Source organism: Podarcis melisellensis, assembly GCF_964234715.1.
Source record: "Podarcis melisellensis genome assembly, chromosome: 4".
NCBI lineage: Eukaryota > Metazoa > Chordata > Lepidosauria > Squamata > Lacertidae > Podarcis > Podarcis melisellensis.
In genome coordinates, this window is record NC_138531.1 from 59,817,154 (window position 1) to 59,842,416 (window position 25,263).

Below are 25,263 nucleotides of genomic sequence, written 5' to 3' on the forward strand. Positions count from 1 at the left end.
AATGTTGCTTTCCCCTCTTTCAGTTATTTTGCAATAAATTGCCATGATGCAGCGAGTCTTTTTAGCCATACAATATGGGTTGCACATGAATTGCAATGCCTCTTTTCTTTCTTTCTCATTTAACCTCTCCATTGGGTGTGGGGGAACAGCCAGAAAGTAAGCAGACACGAAACCTATGTTGTGTATCAAAACCAGCTGCACACTTCTCTGGGTCACAACCCATGTGCCTTTTGGGCCTTTGGAGATCATCATCAATATTTCTAGAGTGCTTAAATTGTACAAGGTGATGTAAGGCATATAAAAACATACAAGAGTTCTGCTCACAGACTTTACAGTATATGTTTAAATGATATTATAAGAAATTAGACTAAGCAGCACAAAATTAAAACTGAATGTCAATATCCAGCACGAAAAAACTTAAATAAATATTCTGCGTGAGAATAGACCTAAATAAATATTAGTCTGGCATGAATAAGGTTCAGAATGGCAAAACAAACAAAAATGCACTGGGGTATTAATTTGACATGACACTCAGCCCTGGAATATGTATGTGAAGCAAAGGAAAGACGGCATTTGCATACATTGCTGTTCCCACACTACTGAATAGGACAGACATCTGGGATTAGGGGCAAAGAAATTAAGATCACACTGTCATTCAGTATGTGCTGCACACCTGTACATACTATGTTGGTGTTGAGCATAAGCTTTTAGAATACTTAACGAAGTGTTTTTCCTTCAATTTATTACATCTCTCTGCTCCAGCTCCAAGTGCCCCACCACAATCTGTTACTGTTCTCACAGTTGGAAACCACAACAGCACCAGTATAAGTATTTCCTGGGATCCTCCACCCCCAGATCACCAGAATGGAATCATTCAAGAATACAAGGTAGGAATGAAATGTAGCAGGAAGAAAGCATCTCAAAATATAATGTATGTTTTCTGTTCATTGTATGAATAAATAATTTCTGTAGCAGCATTTAGTTTTAAAAGAGTTCTGCAATAATCATCCCCGTAACATTGCTGTGCTGTAGCTCATGGTATTCCCATGTCACAAATACAGGAATTGGGAGAGAGTCTTTTTTTCAGGCAGTTCAGTATGAAATTGGCTTTTCAGTTGTGTCTTCATTTATCTTTAAAACAACTTATAATTTGTGAGAGGTGCTTACTAGCTCAATACCCTCCAGTGAGCTTATATAGCTGAACAGAGAGTTGATTCTGGAGACCCAGATACTCTCTGCTATTCCAGCCGTGCGTATCTTAAAATAACAAGATAGCTCAACAGCAATCCTTTTTGTAGATTTGAAAAAAACATTTATATAACTGGTAGTATAAGGTCTGGAGTGTGGTATGATCTTTTACTGAGAATTCCAACATCCTGGAGGAACAAAGGTGTCTGTTTGCTATTATGGAAGAGGTGAGACTTCTGATAAATCTTGGGTTCAATTTTGATGTAACAAAGCCAATGTCGTTGACAGAGCCAAAGCTGCAGGAGAGTTTCAGCCTTCCTTTTAGGTATATCGCTGTTCTAAAAAGAAGCAATTCCCCCTAGGCACACACAAGAGTTTGCATTCTCCAATTGAGGCTTTAAACTTTTTTTTCCTAGCAGTTCGCTGAATTGAAAACTGTTTTTGAAGCTCTTCAAAAGAGCTTGTGATCAGACCCAGTCTTTGACATTTTTGCACCCGAAGCAAAAAAATAAAATAAAATAAAAATGACAGCAGCACCCCTTCCATCCTGCTTAGGACTGGAACTCATTGTTTTTTAATTACACAGAGGGAGAGGAGGTCAGAGGAGGTAGTAGAAGGGCACCTTTTCTGGAATCTGTTGCCCAAAGCAACCACTTCATGTTGCTTCATGGTAAGACTGCTTTGTTTGTGGTTCAGGAAAGGCGAGCCACTATTAGAAAACAACATTCAAAGACCACACTGGGCATGCAGAGAGAACTGTAAAACTAACAGACACCTGGCCACAACTGTTACCAGAGTAGAACTCACCCTTCTTATATTAAGCTGCCTCTCATAACTGGACTATCTACAATAACTTCCTTGTTCCATGGGTTGTAGGTTCTCCATGTTTCTTACCTATATTGCTTACTATGCCCTAAGGATTTCAGTTTAAGAGAATTTTAGTTAGCATACATGGCAATTAATGCTAATTTGCTCCAGTTATTTGGCTAAGTAGAAACATCTGCATGATTTTTACAATGAGAGTCTATTTACCTGAAGGGCATGGTATGCATTATAACAAGTGATTGTATATGTTTCATTGATAGTTCATTTACCTGTTAAATGGATAGGCATGATTGCATCAGTGCAGAAGATAGCATTTATTTTTATTCTTTATATGAGGAACATAGAATATTTTTGTGAGATGGGTGAATGCCCTTGACATGTGACATTTATTATAGCAATGTGCTTCCTATTAGTAAAAGCCAGAAGTAGAAGCCAGAAGGGGGGAAAGGCAATGTAATACCTTTTGTGTACATATTGCCAGAAGCACACACTACTTTTTTATATATATAAAAAGATGCAGTCTGAGAGATTTTTGCTGTTTCAGTCCTCTGAGTGCATATAGCCTGTTCCAGTGCCTCCAGTTTACAAGAAAAGGCCCTGTTATAGAGATTCATTTGATTGTTTTCATAAGAAACAGGATCGCTCTGAACAGGAATAACACACAACACCACTTACAACATTTGACCAGCATCACCTTTCTTTGGTACTGTAATTTCACAGATGAATACATGATTGCTTGAGGTCCCTAGAGTGCTAGTTAATGGATTCTGCACTATTACAATAATTGAATACCAAGATATTTTTTTGACTAAAACAGAATTCCTGCAATTTTCTCAAATTCCTGCATTCTCAAAAAAACCCCATGAATAAATAAGTGAAACAAATGAATGCCTTGGAATAATCTGTTTGGTGCTGCAAAGTGATGCATTGGATGGTTATACAGTGGGCGCTTGGGTTGTGAACGTGATCCGTGCGGGAGGCACTTTCGCAACCCGCAGCGCCGCATCTGTGCATGCACGGGTCACAATTTGGCGCTTCGGCACATGCCGCAAAGCGTGATTTAGTCTTTCTGCGCATGTGCGAGTGCCGAAACCCGAAAGTAACCCATTCCGGTACTTTCAGGTTCGGCGCGGTCCACAACCCGAAAATGCGCAACCTCAAACGCCTGTAACTCAAGGTATGACTATAATTAAAAAGTGGTGGTTTAAATACACATGTGTGGTATTTAAGGGGCCTTTTGTGCATTTCTTTAGTTATAGCAAGAAGAAGAAACCTGGATTCATAAACAATTTCAGTAATGGCAGCAATAAGAGAAACAGAAAGTAGACAGATAATGTTTTAGCACCTACAAGAACTCCTTCCCTTTCATATATTACGGTATTTTTTGCCTCCTGGCAGCTGTATTGTAGGGCACTGTAAGTTATCATTTCTTGTCCCCAATACTATAATATTTATATAAAACAGTTGGGAGAAGTCAATAAAAGATTGGAGAATGACATGTCATTAGTACACTGATGATACCCACCTCTATGTATTACTCTGTATTGGTCTTCAAATGTTTTTTATCATTTATATTTTATTGCCAAATGACTTTGTATTTTATAATAGAAAGTGATTCTTAAATGAAATCAATGTGTGATGGCATTTGATGGCTCATAGTTTCTCCTCAAGGGTATTTATTTATTTATACATACATACATACCCAACCCACTCTGGGCGGCTCCCAACAGAATGTTAAAAATGCGATTGAACATTAAAAACTTCCCTAAACAGGGCTGCCTTCAGATGTCTTCTAACAGTCAAATAGTTGTTTATTTCCTTGACATCTGGTGGGAGGGCTCCATCACTGAGAAGTCCCTCTGCCTGGTTCCCTGTAACCGCATTTATTGTAGTCAGGGAACCACCAGAAGGCCCTCGGAGCTGGACTTCAGTGTCCGGGCTGAATGATGGGGGTGGAGAAGCTCCTTCAGGTATACTGGACCGAGGCTGTTTAGGGCTTTAAAGGCCTAAACGCTAAACACCAATACTTTTATTGGTTCTTGGAAACGTACTGGGAGCCAATGTAGGTCATTCAGGAACAGTGTTATGTGGTCTTGGCAGCCACTTCCAGTCACCAGTCTAGCTGCCACATTCTGTAATTTCTGGGTGACCTTCAAAGGTAGCCCCATGTAGAGCGCATTGCAGTAGTCCAAGCAGGAGTCCAACTAGAGCATGCACCACTCTGGCGAGACAGTCCGTAGGCAGATAGGGTCTCAGCCTGTGTACCAGATGGAGCTGGTAGACAGCTGCCCTGGACACAGAATTGACCTGCGCCTCCATGGACAGCTGGGAGTCCAAAATGATTCCCATGCTACACACCTGGTCCTTCAGGGGCACAGTTACCCCATTCAGGATCAGGGAGTCCTCCACATCCGCCTGCCCCCTGTCCCCCCAAGCAGTACTTTGTTAGTAGCATAGAATAACTTCAATGTTATTCAGAGACAGCCAAAATGTTTCTCTCCAGATGTTGGCTATGATTTCCATCATCCTGGACCATTAGACATGCTGCTACCCCTAAGTAAAAACAATATTGTTAGTATCAGTCTGTCTTAGAGTTACTAATAATGATGATGATGTTGCATGTATTAATATTTCTTTCACTAAAAGTTCAAAATATAACAATTCAGATTTATGTATATTTATTTTTGTAATTAGGATTGCTACTAACTTGTATTCTCAAAGGGGTATTATCAATTGTATCTACATAATTCAACCCCCCTCTTTCAGATCTGGTGCTTGGGTAATGAAACAAAATTTCATATCAACAAGACAGTAGATGCAGCCATTCGATCTGTTGTCATTGGAGGCCTGTATCCAGGTATTCAATACAGAATAGAAGTTGCAGCAAGTACCAGTGCTGGTGTTGGAGTGAAAAGTGAACCTCAGCCCATAATAATTGGTAAGTGATTATTTATCTTGCAGTTGTATTTTGTGTCCTTAGCATATTACAATACCTTTCTGCAGTCGTAGATGAAAATATAAAATAGTTGAATTACTCTTTCAGTTAAGAAAAGTTTCCAAAATGAAAACAGATTAAAGGGCTGGTTTTCCTGAGTTTAACAAACAGAGATTATTGTGTGAAATTAATATTGCATTATGAATTTATCACTGCAACAGCTTGATAGATTTATAGAACACCTAACTAAAGCTTTCTCTTGAGCCTGTTATGATTGCTAGATTATTGCTTTACTTAGGTTGCTGGTGCCCAAGGCCATGTTTAAAGGTTGTTTTTGTAGCATTTGTGGGTTACTGTTTATCAGCTATTCTAAGCAGATGATCTATCCTATATTATGCCAAAGCACAAAGATTCTCAAGTCCAAAATAGAGAGGGAAACTGGTAATACTATCCCTTTTCTTTGAACTGCCTTTTTCTTATTAGTAGTTTCCATGCTGAATTAATTTCATAACCTAAGGCAAACCTAGAACCTTATCCTTCTGAGAAAATTCTCAAGCATAAATTGGAAAAAGCATGCTTTGTCTGTATGAAATATGCAGTAAAACTGCACTCAGTTGTGTGCTTCATTGCTGTTTGGAAGTATTTATAATATAGAAAATCTGCATTTTTTAAAAAAAAGAACAACTCCATAAATTTGGAATAATCATATGTAGAGTTCTGTTGGTACTACAGAAGGTGATTTGCATATTTAAACTTTCCCTCACGTAAAAAAAATATACTTATATGTATTTTTAAAACTAACATATCAGAGAGAGAAAAATAATTGTCTCTACCCTTTGGTTTGATGTGCTAGTTGTCTACATCTAGGGAAGATCTTTCTTAAAAATGTTGATAGCATTGAAGCAGAACACCACACCTGCAGTTTGAATGGTGCAATCTCAAGAGGGCTTTACAAAATGATGGTTTTTGATGCATAAATTAATGCCAATTTGATGTGCTTTAATTATACGTATATTTTTCTATATAAAGTGGATTGAGACAGAATTGATAAAGCTGCATATCCCTTACTTGTATCCTGCTCTTCTGTTGAGTAACGAGCACTTATGTATGCAGTATACATGGGGTGCAGGATATATGGCAGTATATATTTATCCTCATTCTAGCCCTTTGAGAGAGTGACCAGTCTAGTGTCATGACTGAATGAGAATTTGAACTCAATTCTGATCCAAGCTCAGTCAGAGGTGTACCTAGGAGTTGGAAAAATCAGCTCCCGCTGGGGATACCGGGGGGGGGGGAGAGCAAAAATCACCTGGATGGAGTGTACAGTGTGTACATTCATGGTGACGTGCCACCGCTGTTGCAGAACATCAAATGTGGAGCTTCCTGTCCTTATCACAATGTGGCACAAAGGCATGCATTTTATGCATTTTGTTTTTTTGTTATTTTTGTGTTTTGTGTTTTTGTGTGTGTGTGTTTTGCCTTCCTCCTCACCTCATTGTTACTCCAGACACTTAAGGTACTCGTGTCACGTAAAATGTAGTAATTTCTAATGTGACTATTGCAGTAAGGTGGTTTTTTTCGGGGGGACCCAATACATCTCCTTGCCAAGATCACGAGGGACCCTACGTACAGCTCTGATCTCAGTAGTTTATCCGCTATACCACACTGAAACCAGGTGTTATTCTTCAATGTCTATATTGCTTAGAGACAGCTCATGCTGCACGGAAACAAGGAAAGTAGCAGCATATGTCATTTGCTTTCAGTCAAGACTACAGCTTCCACATTCTTAAAAGTCTTTCTGCATCTACTGTTGGTTACTGCTACTACTATGTAACATGTAACATGGCACTTTATGGAGCACAGTCCCTATGATGAGGACCTACAACTTGCCTGGAAATAATGTTTCCCCATCATTCAGCCCGGACACTAAGGTCCAGTTCCGACGGCCTTCTGGCGGTTCCCTCCCTGCAAGAAGTGAGCTTACAGGGAACCAGGCAGAGGGCCTTCTCGGTAGTGGCGCCTGCCCTGTGGAACGCCCTCCCATCAGATGTCAAGGAAATAAAGAACTACCTGACTTTTAGAAGACATCTGAAGGCAGACCTGTTTAGGGAATTTTTTTTATGTTTGATGTTTTATCGTGTTTTTAATATTCTGTTGGCAGCTGCCCATCGTGGCTGGGAAAACCCAGCCAGATGGGCGGGGTATAAATTATTATTATTATTATTATTATTATTATTATTATTATTATTATTATGTCCCCAAACACCCTGAAAATACATTAGATAGATGTTGGGTAGACAAAAGGCCATGCAATACAGTGTATAATACAGTAAGCCCACAACTTGTGTGATTTAACTTGTGTGCATTCAACTTTACGCACTTGGCATAAAATACATACAGAGATTAAAAAGGGAGTATAAACGGGCCAGAGTCTGGGGGAAAAGACTTTGGCAACCCCACCCCCATTGCATCCAATGTGTTTTGATTATATGCAATTTTGATTTCAGGTGTGATTCCCAGAAAGTAATCCCCACGTAAGTTTGGGTTTACTGTATACTGAAAAATGCAAAACAGATTAAAGAAGAAGTTGAGAGAGAAGTGACACGGTAGTTTGTGATGCAGGCATCTTTTTACTCTCTCACCACATCCTTCAAAATTCAAAGTACTGAAATAAGGAGAAGCTATGGCAGAAGGCATGTTAGTAAATGCAAACCATTAATTTAATAGATCATAGTTTTGTGAGGCTACAGTCAAGGAGGGATAAAATCAAAGTGAATCAGGAATAAAAAAGAAGAACCTAATCTGATGGCTCCTCATAAGGTTCTGCTACTTCACTTAACAGTTAACTTGTGCATAGACTCAATCGTTGGTGTAATAATATCAGAAACAGCTGTAAACTTTCACAGTAATAGGTGCAATCAAACCTGATGTGTCTAATTAATTTTTGGTCCAGCAAATTAGTTTTGTTCTTCATTACTCTCCAATGGGAGGAAGACATTATATTTCATTATATTTTGTCTGCTGAAACAATGGAGCGTTGCAGGTCGCACACATACCTCGTCTGTATTTTAATTAGCTGAACTGACAGCATTGTTATAGAAACACCTGCAGTATATGAAGCAATACACTGATACTTTGCCTGGCTTTATAGCTATCTATCTATCTATCTACTGTATCTTATCTTATCTATCTTCTGATTAAATATAATGTAAAGAAATATCAAATTAATGCCGTTTTTCTCCAAATCTTAACACTTACATTAATTCTGTTGAACATCAATGGGAAATGTACATCCATATTCATTTATGTTCAGCTGCTGAAATCACAAAGCATATGTTATTCTGACATTTAAATGAATTATTACTTTTGCTCATGTAATTGCAAGGCACTGAAGGGTAGAACAGACTGCCAGAATGCTAACTTAAAAGTGTGCTGACCTAATTTGGAAACACACTTTCTTAAGGAAGACCCTGTGGGAGGCTATGCAGTCCTCTAAAACTCCCTTGAAGTTTTTTCTTTCAGCTCTTCAGTTAAATGAAAAGGCATTTTTGAACTCTTAGGGGATGTGGTTGGTGCAGTTTTAAGGTGCACAGCACACAGGGAACAAGATGCCAGTCCATCACCAGCCTAGCATGGGTGCAGGCTACAGGAATGGGGGAAAGTAATGAAAAGGAAAAGTAATGCTACTTAGAGCCACAGTCACTACTCAGCAGGCTGTCAGGAGAAACCTAATGCATTCTGTAATGTGGACACTACAAATTACAGTGACTTCTTTGTTACAGCCTTGTGCCATTCCCCTTGGATTTCAAGTATTTCCTTCTCTGTCACATACTATAAGCAGGAAGAGATTTTCTGTTTCCCCTGAAAAGCTTCAGAACTACTTTGTGGATTTGAACCAACAAAGTGTAATTTAGAATCCCATAGTATCCATGCAATGCTGAAGTTGTTTATTTAACACACACTGCTTATTTACCCTCCGATTCCAATTCAGATGTCTGCTAGTTGCCCCTTAGCTTCTTAGGCTTAGATTGCCCTGGTTTTTTTCCCCCTGTGACATCAGAGCAGTTAAGCCAACTTGAAGTATGAGGCTTGCCAAGCTGCACTGAAGGACATCAGATCAAATTAGCCACATTGTGTTAAAAGGATATCCACAGCCCACAGTCTGTGAACGTACTAGTAGATGTAGCTTCATCACCAAACTTTTAGTTTAGAAAAGTTGTACTTTCATCTTGTTTAGAAAATTTGGCCAAGGGGCCTTCAATTAAAATGTTGAGCTCTGGTGAAGCATCACTGATATGGTTTAAAATTGATAGGGAGGAATTAGGTCAGTGGGAATCAGAAGTGTGTGTTTCCATTGACTTAGCTGATTTTTTTAAAAAAAGTTAAAAATAAAAGGGATCAGTAAAGTATGTTCAGTATATTGTAATGGGCCAATCTAATTTCCTGAAGTCTGTCAGAAACCACAAGTGATTGTATTTTCATTAAATTTTATTTATTTATGCTCAAATACTATGTTTCACTGTGGTAAAACTTGCATACCTACCTCTAGTGCTGAGCCATTCAAAGGACTCTTTTTGAGACAATGCATGGAAAAAGTAACATCCCTACTGACAGCCCTATCATATATACTCAGTTTTGCACTAATCTTAGTAAATCACAGTCCTGTTTTGGTGCTTTGGAGATCCTTTACTAAAATGTTTCATGTAGGTTACTAAATGTTTCATTCTTCAGCATTCAGTTCCCTTCCCATGCCCACAGAAGTTAAATCTTAAAGTAGGGGGTCATACATGAGTGCAGTTGAACGCTAAGACACCATGTAGCATACAGCCTGCCTTTTAAATTGGTCAATGGCAGGTAATAGCTGAGTAATTGAATATATTGTAGGGACGCAGGTGGCGCTGTGGTCTAAACCACTGAGCCCCTTGGGCTTGTCGATCGGAAGGTCAACAGTTTGAGTCTGCATGATGGGGTGAGCTCCTATTTCTCTGTCCCAGCTCCTACCAATCTAGCAGTTTGAAAGCATACCTGTGCTAGTAGATGAATAGGTACTGCTGCAGCAGAAAGGTGAACAGTGTTTCTGTGTGCTCTAGCACTCGTCACAGTGTCCTGTTGAGCCAGAAGTGGTTTAGTCATGCTGGCCACATGACCCAGCAAGTTGTCTGTGGACAAACACTGGCTCCCTCAGCCTGAAAGTGAGATGAGCACCACACCCCATTGTTACCTTTGACTGGACTTAACTGTCCAGGGGTCTTTGCCTTTACTGAATATTTCATACTGAAACAAAATGGCAACTTTGAGTAATGTGAAATAGTAGATGGGACTAAGACAAGTGATCCATCCTTTGACAACAGGGTTATTACAGGCTAAGTCCTTTAAAAGAGGCCCCGTGTTTACAGAGAACACATGTTCCACGGGGCCTCTTTTAAAAGACTCACCCTGTATAAATGTTATAATTTTATTCAACAAAATGTTGGAAGGTATGCCATCATAGAGTACCATCATAGAGTGGTACTTGTTACAGTGCAGCAGCTAGGATCTTTTTAAATAGTGGCAGCAAGTTAAAGTTTGAGATTGGCAAGTGGAGAAACCTGATATTTCCTTATCTACTGTGGAACAAGCTCCTTCTTGTCCTTTGCAAGTATAATTCATTTATATTTACTGTGTGAAATTGTAGTTTCAGTAAGAATGTGAGGGTTACTTTTGCTTAGACAATATGGAATTGCATTTGTGAAGCTGACACAGGCTGAGCAGGTCTTAAGGATACATAATCTAATAAAATAAAATGGATGCAGATATTACTAGGCTTTGATAACCATTTACAGAATGCAATTTTCATTCTCTTATCTGGCAATGAAAGGGTAGGAGTCGGAAATAACACACCTAGCCTTTAGTCATTTGCAATCAGTTTAACAAATGACCTTATTTTTACTTACCTGAGGCTTGAATAAATATGCTGACATAGCACTGCTTCCTTCCAAAAAATGAACTACAATTTTAATCATTCTGAAAAGGAAAAACATGTTTGCTTGTTTTTCAAAGCAAGGCACAATGATATAACATTATAACCATTTGCACTGTGCAATTATGTGGTCACTGTTTTCACACGCATTCTGTAAGATTATAGCTTTAAGTAAGTATTTGCTTCCAAAAATAACAGCAATATGACAGGAAATAAGCTAAGGAGCTCAAGTATTACATAGCTTGGCAACTATATTCCAATAAATTACATAAATACAATCATTCTACATCAAAGGGCTTTAAATTGTTGTATAATTGGGGATAGCATGCTCCAAAATGCAGGATTATTTTGTAAGGGAAATAATTTATTTTTTGGATTAGACCTTTTAATTACACAATTGTTCACATTCTGTGGCAGAACTTGGAACAGAGCCTAATATTGCTGAGCCATTCAAACGGCTAGTTAACTACAGCATTTGCCAGTTTACAGGCCACACACTATGTCATTGACTTGCTAGCAGATATTTACACTGGGTCTTTGGTTTGTGGCTTAACCCATGGCTACTTTCTCCGCTAAAAGGAGGGAAGAAATGAGGCAGAGAAGCAGCAATTTTTCAAACAATGCCAGTCAGCATATTCTTTCTGCTACATATTAGTTGTGTTGCTTAGTAAAGGTTTGTAGTATTAGGGCTGAGCAGACAGTTTGTCCAAATCATGAATCTAATTGGTCCAACTTGTGCCAAATCCAGATCAGGTCAAGACAGCTACAGATCACGACAGAGCAGCATCAGGTGGACCCAAAATCAATTTGCAGTGATTTGTTTCAATCTACAGCTAGAAAATAATCTGTCTAAAGCCAGCCAGACAGACTCCAACACCATACAAGGAGAACACCATGGTGAGGAGGGAAGATGAGCCTTGTTCATTGAGAGCTCTAGCTTCCAATCTAGGCACAGAATTTCATCCAGCATTCTCCAACAGTTTGTGGAGAGGGAGAGTAAAGTCTTAATCCAGCAGACCATTTCTGTTGTAAAGTATAGTTACTGTGTGAGAGAATTGTGGCTATTTTTCCCTGGATTTTAAGAACCATCATCCCCTCTGTCTTTAAGCATCTGTAATGTTTGGTGTCATCAGTTTTGTTTTTGTTTTATTTTTGAGCAGGAAGTCGTAATGAAGTTGTCATCACGGAAAACAACAATAGTATCACTGAGCAAATAACGGATGTTGTCAAGCAGCCTGCCTTTATAGCTGGAATTGGCGGTGCATGCTGGGTAATACTCATGGGTTTCAGCATCTGGCTGTACTGGCGCAGAAAGAAGAGGAAGGGCCTCAGCAATTATGCAGGTAAGAACAAGAGCTGTTTTCTAAACACATGTTCAGTCAAAAACATTGCTAGCTCATGAAATGAAGAGTGGAATGGGTGATTGTTGTATGCTTGCTAAGTAATGCTCTGCATCACATTACTGCAAAAAAATTAATATTCCCATAATAAATACATCTGATATATGTAAGACACTCAGGAATCTTAGATGCACTATTTCATTCAGGTCCTGGTGTGAAAAGAAGTGCATGTATTTCCACGTTCAGTATTTCAGAGGATTGTGAAGCTTGAAACATGAACAAGCAAAATAAAATGGCACCTATTTCACATAAATTACTTAGAACAGAGTCTTCTTCAAATAATTACTTCCTTCCATTGGTTTTAGTCACACAGTTTTGAATAATTGTAACTAGATGAGAACCATTATGTTTTAGTTCTTTGAAGCAAACATAATTAAGGCGTGATCCAGTCTTATAGTATGAATAGATGAAAAGGAATATAGAAAATGTAGATCCAGTGCATCACATTGTCCCAACTTTGTATTCACTAAGGCTTCACTGAACTGGATGGTATTTACAACAGGGATAGCTAACATGATGCCCTCCAGGGGTGGACTACTACTCCCATTGGCACCAGTCAGCATGGCTATAGACCCGAGATGATGGGATCTGTAGTCCAAAATATCTGGAGGGCATTACATTGGATACCCCTGATTCAGAGCATCATTCACTTCATGAGTAAGCCTTCCTTTCTCTTGTATTAAATACAACAATCCAGAGGTATATAAGGCTTTCCTGTTCCATGCACGATGCATTCCATAGCTCATAAAAGAAACAGATGCATAGGCATGAACACTGGCACCTCAAAATCCTTTAATTTTCACTGTGTGAAAATTATTTTGGATCAGATGAAGTTCTGTATCCATGTTATGAAAGCAAAGGCTTTGTAGAATGTGTTCCTCAGAATTTTGTCTCATGTTGAGTAGTAACTTGTTGCAGTGTGGTTCTGGGTGTAAACACATAGTTCACAGCTGTGTTGAAACCAACAGAAAAACAACAGTTTTTTATTATAAAAACAACCCTTCCTACCTCTAGCCCCCTTTATATATTGTTGTGTGTAGTAAAAGTGCTAGAGCCATGCTTTCCATGGCAGCTGAATCAGAAACTCTTATTAATGAATCTGCATTTCCATAAAGTTCAACCATCAGTTTAGGTGCCATATCTTTTCTGATAAAGAAAATATCTCTAATGATTTATGCACTCAGGGCAATTCAAGCAGATTTACTTCTGGCTGTGTGCTACACAAATCTGACTCCAGAATCCTGTTGATTTCTTATTAATTATATACAGTGCCTGAATGACCACGGTGGTGAAGCTACATTATTCATAGGCTATGCTGTTTGCACATGTTTTTCTTCCTTTCCTTTTAATTAATGTGCATATATATGATGGTAGCTTCTACTTTCTCTGATTATTTTTTTTAAACAAATCACCAAACTCTGTTCAGAAGTTAGATACATCAAGATCAGTGACACTGAAAGCTGCACAATGTGTTGTCACCTCCTTACGTTAGACAGCTATTAATAAGACTTTATGGGTTTAGTAGATTCACTATTTTATGCTATATTTCTGTATACATCAGATGTGCTAAATACACATGTATACTTCTTAATTGCTAATGAAATGTTTCATGTCTTCAGTTGTTTGGCCTTTGTGTTATGTATAACAGCATGTTTCTGTGAACAGGCTTGTATCATCTAACAATATGTGATTTTACCATATATGTAAATATTTATGCAGCAAAAAATACATAGAAAATTTGGTTTCTAGCTGACAGCCATATCCATTTGTCAGCACCCAAAACTGTGGAATATCTAAGTTAGAAGGCTCATTGCCCCCAAATAGTTATGTATATGGTACTGGCATTCATGACATTTTAAGTGACCCCCTCAGTATGTGACTGGCTGCTGTATTGTGACACAGGGTTGTCCATTAATTTTCAAACATTGCATTTGTTCGACAGTAAAATCTCATAAGCAGTTACATTTCAAAGCTGGTCATAGCATCTATGAGATGGATTGCATGTCCATGTTGCCGGTTATTATTCAATATAATTGTCAAAATCGCCTTCCACCTCTTTTCAATCCTTTATTTTTCATGGGCTGCTGGCTGGCTAGTGCTTAAAGCTGAATTGCTATAATCTGCACAAGATTTTGAGCTACATACATAAGTCAATTTGAAGGGCACTTGTGCCCTTTAATTGGCGCACTTCTTAATGGGGTTTATAACTCACAATGTATTTACTTTTCTTGTTTTGCAGTTCAGTCCTTCACCTTCACCCCTGCAGGTACTGTTCATTAGTCTGTCTCTTACCCCAGCAACATATCAGTGCAGCATATAGTGGCTGAACCCCTTCTAATTATTCAGATTATACAAAGACTTAACACTCAAGTGCAAGAAGAAGCACTCTGTCTGCTCATCAGTTACACTAATGTGATATTGACTGTACCAGTGATTCCAGCAGAAGGCTACAAAGTAATAAACCTTTCTTTATAATTGTGCATCCTGCCCACTCACCCTGCCCTTCTAACCTACTCTGTTTTGAAAGGTAATTTGTAGCACATTGGTTGAAATAATTTATTTATCCACATGAAGCCTTTAATCACAAAGGGCCAAATTTTATGCTTAAGGATCTCCACGCTTAACTTGCAAATTTCTGAAGATATTTACTGATGGTCAGAGAAGCAGAACTTATCCTAGCTTCTTTGTAGATTCTTCCTGAACTTGAACATATGCCAGGCATGGTCAGAAATAAAGCCATGCACATAAATTTAATACTCAATACAGGTTGAGTTATTATTAGTGCATAAACAGCCCATTCTAAAGCAACATATTTTCACACATTTCTACAGCTTTCATATAGACCAAACCTATTTGCAAAACAAAACCTTGAAATGACTCTGCCATTATCATTTCCTTAGCAGACCTAACATAAAGCTAGCTATTATAGTTAGTGTGATTAAAGTGATGTGAAAAGTAAATGAACTGTGGCTGAAATGGCAGGTTGAACCAACCTACCCAACATATGCGTGGACGAGGAAAGTAAAAAGTACAGTTAAAAGCCACTATTAAGACAAATAGTTATCCTATGGTTTCCACAGCTTGCCTCTTCCTAGTCCACATTGGTTTAGGCAAAATCTCCAAGGTGACATTTCTTACCCATTTTGATAAGGATATTGGCGAGCAAATACTCATTTGCTATCCAGTTTGCCCAGGCTGACGGAAATTCTGTATGCAATGGCAAGACTCTCAAGATATATTTTTGTTCTGCCAATACTCATCGTGCAGGAATATGATTACCTCAACATCTGCATGATTGATACAATCTGTCAAGCAAAATTTATTGTTAGAAAATATCAGCAGCACCCTTGCCAGCATTAAGCTTGCTCACAAATATTCACAGTTGTGAATACTTTTGCAGCTACTGTGAAGATGTGAATGCACTTTATTTTTGGTTGACATTTTGACAAATGAAAACAAGATATTCCAAGAAAAATTGCACCAACTGTGTGACCACCTTTCGCCCCACTTCTGTTGCACACTCACCTTGATAAGTTTTATCAACCGAAATTCAAACAAATTTCTAGTGACTCAGACTTGGGTCTCCTTGTTTTTCTCAAAACAGGTTCATGCAACAAGAGTGCTTCTTCTATCCCTGTTATAGATTGTTCACCTAATTTGCTGTGTGCACATGTCACATTTGTTGTTCAAGGCATCCTGTTACACCCCTTGTTACATATCTATCAGATCACCTTTTCTTAAATGAGCTTGACCCTTCCCTTCCCTCCCTTCATTCAAAAATTAAACCTTCTCTCTCTCTCTCTCTCTCTCTCTCTCTCTCTCTCTCTCTCTCTCTCTCTCTCTCCTATTTCACCAGCCTTTATTCAACTTATTTAAAACATCCTTTTACCTTTCATGTTCAGGCTGCTCTACTCTTGGCCTCTCAGAGAACCCCACCCCTTTTCTGTCTTTGCCAGCTGCTTCCTTCAGCACCTGGCTTTGAGAACTCTCTCTCCCTCTTTCAGTTGCCTCTCTTGCAAAGCTCAGCAGGAGGCCACAATTGCCTGCTGTGAGAGGCAGCTGGCAGGATATCTACCACAATAATTTTGACTTTGGTCCTTGCAGTCCCCCATGACAAGGTATGAAAACACCAAACTATCTTTGCCAAGGACTCCTGACATGCTTGTTTGGTGGGGGAAAGTGTGGGGTCAAACTCTGGAGATACATGAGGCAGGAAAGTATGGAATGGTACAACTGCAGCTGCATATTATTGCATATCAGCAAACCTGCAGGGTGCAGCAAAATGCCATTCGGCATTAGGATCAGTAAATCCAACAGTTTCAATTGTGTTCATGAATACTAATATAAGATAGATTGGAATGTAACAGAAGTTAAAAAGACACTGATGATAGCATAAGATGAGCTGTGCTGGAAGACACCAAAGACCCATCTATTTCAGCATCACAGTAGCTAACCAGGTGCCTATGGGAAGTGTGCAAGCGGGATGTGAGTGCAACAGCACTCTCCCTACTTGTGATCCTCAGCTATTGGGATTCAGATTCATAATGTCTCTGATGCTGGGGGTAGTACATAGCCATCACGGTTAGTAGCCCTCGATAGCCTTATCCTCCATACATTCTGCTTTATCAGTTATGTGTCTGCAATATCAATTTGAAAAGTTTTCAGTTCCCTCTGACTGTTACACAAAGCTATGGCTTTTTATTCATGTGATGTGCGGACAAGGGCACAGATGCACGCATGGAGAGTTACATGCAAACATATACAACTCATGCTACTAGAATAAACACTAATTTCCCCCTTTCCTGCAATGAAGGGTCAGCTGATTGGATTGATGGCTCCACCCACGGTCAAATGCAGGCAGCAATGTTTTGAAATGTAGGGCTCCCAGGATTCAATTCTGCTGTTGCCTTTGTCAGTGCAGCCAGATCACAGACCACCTGCTCCCAACTTCTCTCTTATCAGGCTTACTTCCTCTTCCTCTTCCAGTTCTTTGGAAACCCTCCCCCAACTCCTGACTTATACCTTCTATCTTTACTGAAGCCTTTTTCCTCCCTGTTCCCCACCACCACCCAGCTTCTTGCTTAATTTAAAAAATAAAAAATAAAAAACCCTCTTTACCTACCTAATCTTCGCTATCTGCCTCAATGAAGGAAGACAGGAGCAGACCCTTTTCACCACGCATCTTTGTTCTGTCACCCCCTCAGGCAGGTACTTAGCCAGAGAAGCCCAGCATTATAGCAGGCGAGCATAAACAATGGGAAGGATTGCCTATGTGGCAAAAACCATATCTTCTACTTTCATTTTCAGTGCAGAGGTCTGGAACACCAACAACGTTTTCTTCAGCTGTTTGAGGCTTCCACATAGCTGTTAAGCCTCTGATTCAGTCCTACAGTCTCACCTGGCCTACCAGATCCACGCTGCTCTCCTGAGAGCGGGTGTGTTGCATTGTGCCTAGAGTACCTATTAGCCTAACACTCCCAGTGATGGATTCTGCCCCCTTGTTGGTCTCTGGAGCTTATGGTCACCCTGCTGGTTGAAAAGCCTCCTTCAAATCGCACCCTTTGGACAGGACAGCAGAGAAAAATCCTCAAGGGAAACATAAGTCCCTGCTTCAGTGCAAACCAAGGAAGTCTAGATGGGCTATATACCTTGAAGAAATGGCTGCCTCTAACCCCAATCAGGCATTTAGGAGGAGAGAGAGGTAGAGGCTCAGGCAGTCAGGACAACCTCCAACATACCCAAGGTCAGGCACGTCCAACTTCGAGTAGGTTGTAATCTACAATCCAATATCAAAAACTGGCAGTGATCTACCACCCTCCAAAGTAATTTAAGTAAAATGAATATGAATTGATCTTTATTTCACAGTTACAATAGTTATGTTTGGATATCATCATGACAGATCCAAATAGTTGTTAGATGGTCAAGTAACTAAACAAGTGAGAAAAGTCAAACTATATTTTTATATTAGTTTACACAGATCTGAGGAGCCAGTCAGAGTGTGCCAGGCTTCTCCAGCTTTCCCCTACTGTTGCTTTAAATCGCAGCTAACTTTGTGTCAGCATTCCCACGCCTTTTCCTCCACCTCTCTTTCCCCTACTGTTGCGTTAAAGCCTTTCCCTCACTAAAACTCATGGAGCACTAAGGGGGCTTTTTCTCATGTGTTTTGTTCTTTGCCTTCCTCGCTGTTGGGGCGGGGGGGGGGCTCCTTTCTTATTCCTTCCATTGCATTTGAGCTAGCAGGCAAGCAGGCACAGAGCTTTTCATTTTCTGCCTCCCCCCCACCACATCCCCCTCCCCCATCACCAGAGCTCTACTCCCCCCCCCCCAGAGCAGCGCAGAGCAGGCAGCGGGAAGGAAGTCAAGCTGGCTTGAGGAGGAGGAGGAGGAGCTCAGGCTTGCATGAGACTGGCAGCAGCAGCGACTGCTGCTGCTGTGTCCCAGGCTGCGGAGAAAGGCTTTTCTTTCTCAGATTCAGGTAGATAGCCATGTTGGTCTGACGCAGTAAAAATAAATAAAATAAAATAAAAAAACTGTCCAGTAGCACCTTAGAGACCAACTAAGTTTGTTCTTAGTATAAGCTTTTGTGTGCTTCTTCAGGTATCTGAAGAAGTGTGCATGCACACGAAAGCTTATACAGTGGTACCTCGGGTTAAGTACTTAATTTGTTCTGGAGGTCCGTACTTAACCTGAAACTCTTATTAACCTGAAGCACCACTTTAGCTAATGGAGTCTCCTGCTGCTGCTGCGCTGCCGGAGCCCGATTTCTGTTCTTATACTGAAGCAAAGTTCTTAACCTGAAGCAATATTTCTGGGTTAGCGGAGTCTGTAACCTGAAGCGTATGTAACCCAAGGTACCACTGTACCAAGAACAAACTTAGTTGATCTCTAAGGTACTACTGGACAATTTTTTTTATTTTTTAAAATATTTTTTCTATCTCAGCCTGCGATTGACCAATATCAGTCCCAGGATCTCCGAGTCGATTACGATAGACTTCTTGGACATGTCTGCCCTAGATCATGCGATTAACCCTTCTCATTCCTCCAATGGGGATGAAGATTTTCCAAGCTTTCAGCCTTCTCCTCCACCGCTTTGTTCACAACTCTGAATCTAGTCTGTCTCCCACAGATTGTTCCCACTCCCTCAGCTTTTCTTCCCCAAGAGTGGCTGGGGAAACCCAGCCAGATGGAGAGGGTATTATTATTATTATACATTTCCCTTTAGAAAGTGGAAATTGCCACCATTCTCTGCTTTCTTCCGAACAGCCTCCACCCTAACACCCTCACCCAACAAGCAGGCACACTCGCTTCCATTCTCTCCCAACCAGCTTTCCTTCCTAAGGCCACCTCCAACTTCCACTTGCAACAAGAACTTGGGTCTTCCCTCCTTCTGCCCTTCCTTAGTGACCACGGGGGGAAAGCTTGGCACTCCCACAATGTACGTAGAGCTTCAAAAGTCTACATTCAGTGAACCAAAGAGCTCAGATGGACAGTTTCACTCTTTGTTTCATTCCATCTCTTCTCCTTAGGGAAGAAAGTGATTTCTGCCACTCTAGCCAGATGGATAAAGGCCTGTTCCTGCAGAGCTCAGAGACTTATTGTCACTTTGCACATCATAGCTCACTCCTCTTGTTCTGCAGCTCCCTGCAGTGCATTTTCAGTTAATGCTGGACTGCTGGAAATATGCAAGGCAGTCACCTGGTCCTCCCACAGCACCTTCATGAGACATTACAAAATGTTCTCTCCCCTCCATAACACTGCAGCCTCTCTGCTGTCTGAGATTAGGATAGCTCTGGTATCTCCCAATCTGCTGACCTTTCATTGAAGGAATGGGAAAAGGTATGATTGTATCTACCTGAAGCATAGTTTTCCATTCCCAGTGAAAGGTCAGCAGGGCCCCACCCTCGAGGCTAGCTCCTTCCTTTATTTCTGGGATGTAGGATATACTTTTCTCCTTCTTAATGTCTGTCTTTCCCTTGAGCTTGGAGAGTTTGCAAACTGAATCCTTGGAACCCTACATCCCAAAACATTACTGCCCGCTTTGGGCCATGGTCGGAACCAGCAACCCAATCTGCTGACCTTTCATTCATAGGGAATGAAAAACTACACTTCAGGTAGGTATAATCGTGCTTGTTATTTTTTTCATGGTTAGTTTCCGAATTCTCCTTGTGCAAACATACACTGCAGGCTTTAACATGGTTGAAAGAAAGGTGAGCTGACAGAAAGCACATACATCTTTTCTAGGCAGATACCAACTTTTCAGATTCCATAAGAATGATAAAAAAGAATCCATTTTCTCAGGTGAATCCTTCTATGCTATGTAGTACCCAATCACATTTATCCATCCTGTGGATAAAAAATGCTTCTTATAAATTCATAGAAATCCATCTACTGAAACAGGAAAAATGTAATGTATCTTTCATCTGGCCTCAGTTTCCTAAGTGTGTGTGCATCCATTTGCAGGAATGCAGACATGTTCCTCTAACTGCATACACTATCAGCCTGAATGAAAACCATACATTTTTGCTTATAAATACTAAGCTTGGGGATTAAAGATTGTTGTGAAACTGAGTAAATAAAAACAAATTACAAATGGCAAACTAAACATTTCACGCGCAAGTCCTAACAGTGGTAGATTATTATAAATTATTTGACAGAACCATCCAAATGCAGGAAGATTTGATAGAATTTTTATATGCTGATTATCTGTTCTGAGTTAATGCTTATTAAAAGAGGATTAATCTGTATTCATATTTGAGGAACAGCTTATCAGAAAAAGGGAAGAGACTTGGCTGGCAACATTAAAGTTTTCATTTGTACTAGGAAAATGTGGCCCACTAGAGATAGGCACACAGAAAGCTTTATTTCCTCAAAATGTCAGCTGAGTGTGTATTTCTATTTTTTGGTTCTAGCCTGCATGAAGATTGGGTTTAACCTTGCCAGATAGTATTTGTAAATAGTTCAACTAGTACCATAGTACCATACTGTATGTATATGAGGTTTTTTTTTCAAATTTTGTGTGAGGCTTAATTGTGCATGTTTTTGTATAGACCTTTCAACACAGGTTAACAAGGATTCTTCAAACCTCTCTCATTCCCTCTTTCAATAAATCCTTGAGTACGTCATATTTTTAAAACATGTTCCTCCCTTTATATTCTGCAGATTTTTAAAGAATCTGTATGAGATCCATAATCATATAAACAGTTTTTTAATTTAAAAAATGCTGCTTTGCGATAATAGATGGAATTTGTCTTTCATCTCCCTTTCAACTTTCAAAATGTCTCAGCAGTTTTTTGAAATTTAGATCCCTGAATTAAATCAGCTTTGCTGATCCACCCCCACCCCCCGTTATGTCTGTAAGGACTGTAGTCTACTGTATTCAAATATGTTTCCCTTCAGCATTTTTGGCGTGTTTTGCAATTCCAGAAATCAAACTGCAGGCAAAAATGCTGACACAAACATATGGTAACAGTGATAAACATAGTGCTTAGTTTGGCAGACTATCATTTGTGACTTTTGCTGCCTTTTCCACAGAATGTTGATCCTTTCAGAGTGATGCGATCTTGCTGGCTTGCCCAGCCATTTTTATTGTGGATTGTATGAAGCTTTGGGAAATAAAATAACTTAAATAATAAGGGAGGATATTTTTTGGAGAAGGGAGACATTAATTGCAATATTATAAACTTATTATCCTTTGACAATTGTCACTCTGAGTGGATAACAGTTGTCACTCTGAAAATTATATTAATTTCCAGAGACAGATGTAATAATGAAGCAGCATCCATTCTTCTGTGGTTACTTCTCCTTATAAATGTGTTCCCCAAAGGCTGTAAGATAATTCCATAAGAAATGGAACTACTGAAAACAGATATTGCATTATAACCTCACCATATGAGAACTATTTATAACACCCAGCAACCATTAAAAAATGATAAAGAAACATGACTTTGTTTTTGATGGAGAAAATAACTCCAGCAATCAGAATGACAACCACATCGGTCCAGTTCATAGAATCATAAGAACACAGGGGGTCTCAGCTTCTTATTGCCAAGGTATTCCCTTCTCACCACTCTGCCAGCACTCTTTACTTTACTTTCAGGATTGCCTAACTGAGCCAGTATAAGCCTACAGAAATCAGACTGCAGGGTCAACTCCATTCCTCCTGTCCCCTGATATAGTACTACAATCTGAGTGAAAGGAAAGCTCCTGTAGCTAAACATTCTGCCCAACTGCTCGCTTTGTTGCAAAATATTGGCTGCTATTAAGAAGCAGACATCATGTCCCAGAACATAGAGAATGGGGACAAGATGGAAAGTGCTATTTAGGAGCTTCTCATGTGACTGGAAGTTTGGCCATCTGTATTAGGAATACTTTATTTTTAATAGCCCTACTAGTGAGCAAAAGAGGAACATAATCCCTCTATATCTAACGCCTTTCTTGGGGGAGGGGGTAGGATTAAGCTCTGAAGAAGTGTTCGTTGTGAGCACCTGCTTACATAAATGATCATGGATCCTTTTATTTTAAAAAATGGTATTACATTGGCCAGTTTCTATTCTTCAGGTACAAATGCTAGTCTTCAGAACAAGTTACATGTTTATGTTGGAAAACCAGCAATTTAAAATTTGAGATCTGGTGGCCTAGATTGTCTCTTGTCAACAGTTTTTGCCTCAGTTCCTCAGACTTCCTTTCCAAGAAAGTTAATTCAGCACAGGGTTCCTGTGGCATTCCAGAATGAAAACAAATGCAAAGAACTCATTCAGCTTCTCCACAATCTTGTTTTCCTTCATTAGTGCATGTTGACTCCCTTGTGGTCTAAAGATACAACTGCCTTCCTAGCCAGTTTCCTCCTGCTTTCAAAGTGTTTAAATAACTTTTTAATTGTGGTCCTAATGTTTCTAAAAATGCCCTCCCTGAATTTGCTCATTTTGTCCCTTATTGTCTGTTTGCATTTCTGTTGGCAATGTTTGTGTTCCTTTTTATTCTCTTTATTTGGGCCAGACTTCAATTTCTGAAGAAAGGCTTCTTGATCTCTCATAGTTAGCTTGTTAAGCTTGCTGGTAGTCCCTTGGCCTTGGTGGTACCTTGCCTGACCTATATTGAGGCTGAGCTTCCAGTATTGTGGTTTCTAATAACACCCACACATTCTGAAGATATTGGAGCCCCTTGACTTTACCTTTCAACTTCCTCTTTACCAATCGACTCTTCCCCCCTTCATTCTGGGAGTGGGACACTGCTAGGATGTCCTCATCCCCAGAAGGCCTCATCCATTACCTCACTGCCTCAAGAGAACAAACTCATTGCACTAAGCCTATCTTCAGCAAGCCATTTGTCTGGCACACTTTCGGCATAGTATAAACGAATTATAAGTCTTCAATTTAAACTTTAAAATGTAGAATATAAGTGCTCAGTTTCGAGTTTAAAATTATGTTTGTAAGGTTATGGAAGAAGATTCAGAAATGAAAGTGATATATTCCAATGTAGATGTTAGTCACACATTTTCTAACAGCTACGATGCCAGCTACAAATAAATAAACTTGCACCCATTGTTTCCCTGCAGATTGCTGTACAATATCTACCCAATTTCGCTTAAACTATTTTAGCATGTATTATGATTGTTTAGTATATTAACCATTAGAATGCTTGTGAATACTTTGTATTTAATATTTTATACACTTTCAATGTGATTAGCATTAATTCATTTCCAACTAGGTAAAGCATTTAATTTGTGATATGCCTGTTGTGATTTTCTAGCAACCATAATTGCCCATACAGTGGTGATAGGCAATTAATCATCAGTTCCTAAGTTCATTCTATATGGGATCCCAAAGGGATCCTCTTTGTCTTCATTGTAGTTGAACGCGCATTGTGAAGCCACTTGTGGAACTGATAACACAGCAAAAATGTAATGTATCACCAGAAAGCTGCAGCTACCCTGCTTTATATGTCAGTGTCTTTGCTGATCATAGCATTTCCATCTTGATGCTGTACAGTTGTTTAACTGAGATTGCGGAGTGTATGGCAAGAGATCAAGAGAAAGCTGCTCTGTGTTATAAATTTTGAAGTGTTTCTGTATTAATGGAGAAGCATTTTTGTGGAGTTTTCAGATGCATATGATCGCCCAGGATGGTTGATCATTTCAGTTAATCCTGTGAGTTGCATCAAGCATCTCTTGTGGTGCTTTGTACAAAAAGACCAGTGACTATACTCCAATATGGATTGTGGTTGTGTGATGGTTGAAACCAGTGTGGTATACTTGATGAGATCATTTGTTTTAACTGGTTTTAATTCTAAATTTTAAATTGTTGTAACCCATTCTGAGACCTGCTGGTAAAGAGCAGGTGATCATCACCACCGTCATCACTACATTTTGATGGGTGACTTTGCTCACTAGGTGACTTTGAACTCAGGCTACTCCAGCCAAACCTATCCTACAGATATAATGAAAAAAATAGGGGGAAACCAATTTTATCCCCTTTGGACTCCTGGTGCAATGTTACACATGTAAAGCTCTCCCATGTCCCTTGCTTTCTCAATCTCCTTCACTGGTTTTCCAGACTTTCTTCATTTTTTTGACAGCTAGCACTGAAATTCCAGGGTTTTCTTTACTTCGGGGTATCTCTTCTTTATGGGTGGATGCCAGAGGTTGCATCACTTTAAGTCACAGGAACACACACACAATTGTCATTTGAGAAGATAGTTCAGGGGTTCCAATATGTAAGCTTTACCCTAAACGTAAAGGGACCCGTGACCATTAGGTCCAGTCGTGACCGACTCTGGGGTTGCGGCACTCAGCTTGCTTTATTGGCTGAGGGAGCTGGCGTACAGCTTCCGGGTCATGTGGCCAGCATGACTAAGCCGCTTCTGGTGAACCAGAGCAGCGCACGGAAACACCGTTTACCTTCCCGCCAGAGCGGTACCTATTTATCTACTTGCACTTTGACGTGCTTTTGAAATGCTAG

At 39.7% G+C, this 25,263-nt stretch overlaps 1 protein-coding gene across 22 annotated transcripts in view; it reads left to right on the forward strand.

Moving 5' to 3' along the window:
* The window catches only part of ROBO2 (roundabout guidance receptor 2), a 901,420-nt gene that overhangs the window by 823,404 nt on the left and 52,753 nt on the right, over positions 1-25,263 (forward strand). For 12 of the 22 annotated variants that reach the window (XM_081907839.1, XM_081907825.1, XM_081907833.1 and 9 more), the window contains 3 exons: positions 763-887; positions 4,780-4,951; positions 12,068-12,250. In XM_081907839.1, the coding sequence (XP_081763965.1) occupies positions 763-887; positions 4,780-4,951; positions 12,068-12,250 (480 nt within the window). Of the gene's footprint in view, positions 1-762; positions 888-4,779; positions 4,952-12,067; positions 12,251-14,546; positions 14,574-25,263 lie in introns of all 22 variants that reach the window. The other 10 variants (XM_081907838.1, XM_081907823.1, XM_081907827.1 and 7 more) reach the window with 1 other exon arrangement.